This window comes from Nannobrachium achirus (assembly GCF_963921795.1).
Source record: "Nannobrachium achirus genome assembly, chromosome: 6".
In the NCBI taxonomy this organism is placed as follows: Eukaryota; Metazoa; Chordata; class Actinopteri; order Myctophiformes; family Myctophidae; genus Nannobrachium; species Nannobrachium achirus.
Window position 1 is genome coordinate 42,278,453 of NC_137815.1, and position 5,000 is coordinate 42,283,452.

The following is a 5,000-nucleotide window of genomic DNA, read 5'->3' on the forward strand; positions in this document are numbered from 1 at the left end:
AGTCATGTGATGAATATTCCATCCTAATTAAGGATGGAGCTCGAAACAAGGTAGTATTGAGTATTGAGTACCCGGTATCAATAAGCTTTGGGCTTATCTTAGCTTGTTATCAAGCATAGCGGCCCATGACGTCATCTTTAAACAATCAAGACAAGAGGCGATCAAGAAATTATTACAGTGCTATTCATAATATAAAGCCATTTAACACTTATTGCACACATAATGAATGATTGTTTTAATGATATTTAATGATAATATTTGTTACTTTTGTCCATTGTCATCTTCATAGATGGTGATCAGCCACAAACTCACAGTTACAACAACTGGCCAATAAAAAAAGATACCAGTTCTGTTCAGAATTTGCCATCTCACATCTTTCCACAAAATATTAGAAAACGCTCAATAGTGGGCTCGATAAAAGCTCAATAAGCAGGATTGATAGGTGCTCATTATCAATAAAAATTAACAAGCTCTATCCCTAATCATGATTGCCGCATTTCGAACATTGCTAACCCACAATAATTTTAAATTATAAATCGTGTGCGTGCGTGCATTTGTGCGTGCGTGCGTGCATGCTTTTTTTATTTCAATGCATGACACATCATTTGGAAGCTTACATTGTGTACTTTCATAATCTGTTAATACAGCACAGCATAAAGTGTAGCAGCACACTAGTGAACAGGGAGATGAAAGCCAGAAAGTCAAATATGCAGCAATTGAAATTCCAGGCATCTCTTCTTTGATGTTGAACTTAAATCATCTCCCACAAACGAGCTTAGAGTTTCCAGTAAACACAACCAACTACTGCATATGGGAAAAAAAGCCAAGGGACCCAAATGCAATGTCCTCATCTCGGAGTTGTGCTCTGAGATGAGGTCCTACGGGGATATCACCGGGCTGGGGTAGAATGCCTCCACACCGAGGTAGATGTTCCCGAAATTGTATCCAAAAAGTAAAGGTAGTTCCACGCTCCCAGAGTATGATTTTCCATCTCACGGTACATAAAACATGCACGACGGTGTTGAGAAAACGGTTTAAATCACTTATTTAGACTCAAATAAATAAATTTAATTCGGAAAAGCCCCCGGCGCAGGTGCCAGTACTGCTTGTAGATCTGCTATTTTTGGCTAAAGTTCTCAGAATAAGGACACTAGGATTCAAGTGGTCAATATAAAAAAGAAGGAAAAAATTCCTATCACTCAAAGATTTGGAGGACCCCCCGTTGTAACTCTGAGGACCCCCTAGGGGTCCCGGACCCCTTGTTGAAGACCTCTGCCGTAGCGCATGTTTTATGTACCGTGGGATGGAAAATCATACTCTGGGAGCGTGGAACTACCTTTACTTTTGGATACAATTTCGGGAAAAGGGTGATCTACCTCGGCGTGGAGGAATTCTACCCAAATGCAGGGTATAGGGTATTTTCCCTGTCAATTACCAATAGTTCCTATACTGTGAGGTTTAGTAATGCCCTGTCTTTATAATTAATACAGATTGCAGTTACAGCCGTTTAGTTGCTTAAGCTATTAATTTGCTTCACTGTGTCTTGGTATATCAACTGCTTTTAATCTAAAAAATAGATTCATTGTTGATATTTGAGTTTCCGGTAATTCATTGCTGCATTTTAAGCTACCCTGTCTTTGAAAGCCAAACTTCAACCTTGAGCGCTGAGCATTTACTTGCATTTGATTGGTTTCGATGATTGATAAACGTGCACATTACTGTAGTTTAGCTGCACTTTTCATCGTGATTCACAGAGGTGCGGTTCAACAGTTCAACGCTGTGGGTTGAATTATTACGAAATCCACACGAATCTGAAGTCATTAACCCATAATGCCATAATCCAGGGTGGGTGCTATCCATGAGATTAATTTCCTAAACGATATGCTAATAGTATTCTGCCGTACATGTGCTCAGAGCCTGGCAGAGGAGAGGGAGATATTTGTACAGCTCTTGGCTTGTGAGGAGGAGGATGGTCAGAAAGGCTTCAGGGGTGTCGCATCGCACCAAATTCTGGGCCCTGGGTACAAGAGCTTTTATCTCAGTCAGTGGTGCTCAAACTTTTTCACGTGAAGGACCCCCAAAATGATATGTATTTGGCCACGGACCTCCATCTCAAAATATTTAGTTCCAGGGACCCCCCCCCCCCCAGAAGCAAAATTTGAGTTACAAATGTTCGCTTAAAAAATACATATCTATATTCAAAGATTTGCACACATTTTCAAAAATAGCAGATCTACAAGCTCGCAGCACGGCACTCGGTGCCGCGCTGTGAGCTTGCATATCTGCTATTTTTCAATAGCTAAAGTATAAAATAATTAAGGCCCTCCCACCTTGGGCCCTAGTAACTCAGTCCCACTCCCCCCCCCCCCCCCCCCCCTTGTGACGCCCCTGCTTGCCTCTCTTGAAAGGCATTATGTAAGAAACTGAGAGCCGTGTGGAGCCCGTCATGACTCTATGACTAAAACGAGCAATTAGAGATGCTGCTGGGTGTGTGGGTGCATGTGTGCACTCGGTACAACCGATTCAGCAAAAGAGAAGAAAGGCAGATCATTAGACTATAATATTGTCTGTATTTGTTGTTGATATTCATACACTATGTTAATTAAAATGAACAATGTAAATTTCACTGTGTGTTCAAGCAGCAGAGAGACAAGACAATGGGAAGCAATTCCTTACTCCCTATCAATCGCTCACTCTGATTTCATTTGATGTGCAATAGAACAAAAAGTCTCATCCAAGTACCTTTTTATTTGAGAACCCGGGATCCTGATAGGGATATGAGCATTCGTCACAGTTTAATTTTTATTTGAGAATGATTGTGGCAACACAAGGTACTGTACCTCGTATGTGTGTGGATTCATTTGTGTGAGCGCGTGCCGGCACCCTTGTTCATTTCTGTGTATGTGTGTGTGTGTGTGTGTGTGCATTCCTCCCTCCCTCTGCAATCTCTGACTCTGGGTCATTGCTGTAAACAATAATGTTTCGAAAATGAACTTGCTCACTTGAGGGTCAAGAGGTTAATGCCAATGGTGGTCCACTGGAAGTGTTTTAGATTGTGTCTGCTCTCCCCATCCAAATAAAAGCATTAAACGCTTCACATTTTGCAATATATATTATATGAATTATTATTGAATCCTATAACACATACTATAACAAACAGGAATATGGAGGGGGATATTAATGTCTTTAAAATAGAAGTGCAAAGGATATAATAAGCTTTAATTATGCATATCGTCACTGTCGGGCAGAAACCTTGTATCTCCAAGTTTCAAATAAAGCCCTGTTTCGTCATACAAGACTGTCTCACAACAAAATAACAGATCTACAAGTAGATTGTCTATTTTCACTTTTTTAAATTAAATTCCTATTAAGACGCCTCAAGGCGACAAGCTACAGCCATGTCTTGGCCGTCTTGGCCGTCTGGCCAGTGATGTATATCGGACCAGTTAGATATGGGCTTAATATTGATGACATCAGGGATCTCCATATATGGGCATAGAGTGGTTCCCATGACATCACAACATACAATCCCTTTTATGCCCATACATGGAGATCCCTGTCTGAACCAGCCACAGCACTGTGATGTCACCTGTTTATGCCCATATATGGAGATCCCTGCTCTGAGTATCTGACATCACTGTGATGTAACCTGTGATGTCACAGTGATGTGTCAGGGGAACCACAGTATCAGGCGTTATCCCTGCTCTGAGTATCTGACATCACTGTGATGTCACCTGTGATGTCACAGTGATTGTACCTACGGTACAAATACAAAACGAACGGTCTTGGACATATGTGCCATTTCAAGTCTTCAGGCTTTACTGCGCTTTTCCTGCAAATGTGGTGCAAATGTGTTAATCTCTCCCTCTCCTCTCTCTATCTCTCTCTCTCTCCATCTTTCTCATGCCCCAGGTCTCTCGGGCGACCCAGCTGACCTGGACAAGAGGAAAGAACTGTATGGAGCGAACCTGATACCTCCAAAGAAGCCCAAGACCTTCCTTCAGCTGGTATGGGAGGCCCTGCAGGACGTCACGCTCATCATCCTGGAGCTGGCCGCCATCATCTCTCTGGGCCTGTCCTTCTACCAGCCGCCTGGAGACGGGAGCGCCGAGGGTGAGTGTCAGCTCGTCCCTTTACGCCACGTGGGTCCCAATTTTTAATGTGTCACGACTCGAGTAAAAATATATATATATTTCCCCCCATTTTTGTTTTCCAACAAACAACAAACACACCTAAGTACATAAATAAATCAAAAAGAAGTAGTGAAAATAGGCCATCTACAAGCTCACAACACGCTGCGAAGCGACGCGTTGTGAGCTTGTGGATCTGATATTTTCACTGTTTGGGTCCCGAGCAAACGTCTAATTTCTCTTTTGGGTCTCGAGCTAAAAAGTTTGGGAACCACTGCTTACGTTACTCTTTACAGATGAAGAACCACGTGTGTATTTTTTTTTTCTTCTTTTTTTTCAAACAGTGTCATGTCAATGAGACCCAAATTCTTATGTATTTGGCCACGGACTCCTGTCAGACAATTCAAGATTGTGTGACAGGGGCCCCCGTAAAAGCAGAATTGCGTTAAATGATGTTACCAAGTTGGATATTAGATTGGCTTAAAAGTCAGTGAAAACCCATAAAAATGTCATGAATGGACAGGTAAAAATAACAGTGTTTATTAAACTCCAGGCCTGGACAACAGAAGTGAAATATAACTGAAAAAAATTATAAGGCAACTCAAACAACAAAACTTAAATAGACAATTTCAAGATCATTCCCAAATGTTCACACATCTCAGATCTACACCGCTATAGAGCACTGGTTCTCAAAGTGGGGTCCAGGGGCCCTCAGGGGACATTGAGGAGAGGGTCCTCGCAGGTCCCCAGCAAAAAGGGGAACAGGATAAAATTGGCTGACAAATGTTGACAAATCTTCTCTTCTTTATGGGAGTCTCTGACACGTTTCAAATGGGGGCTCACGGCCAAATGCATACAGTATCTATTCGA

The 5,000-nt window shown here is 42.0% G+C and overlaps 1 protein-coding gene across 12 annotated transcripts in view; it reads left to right on the forward strand.

The window, feature by feature from the left end:
* The window catches only part of atp2b2 (ATPase plasma membrane Ca2+ transporting 2), a gene marked incomplete at both ends in the record, with an annotated part of 130,661 nt that overhangs the window by 42,710 nt on the left and 82,951 nt on the right, over positions 1-5,000 (forward strand). For all 12 annotated transcript variants that reach the window (XM_080728577.1, XM_080728583.1, XM_080728588.1 and 9 more), the window contains one exon: positions 3,913-4,113. In XM_080728577.1, coding sequence (XP_080584703.1) covers positions 3,913-4,113 — 201 coding nt within the window. The remainder of the gene's footprint in view (positions 1-3,912; positions 4,114-5,000) is intronic.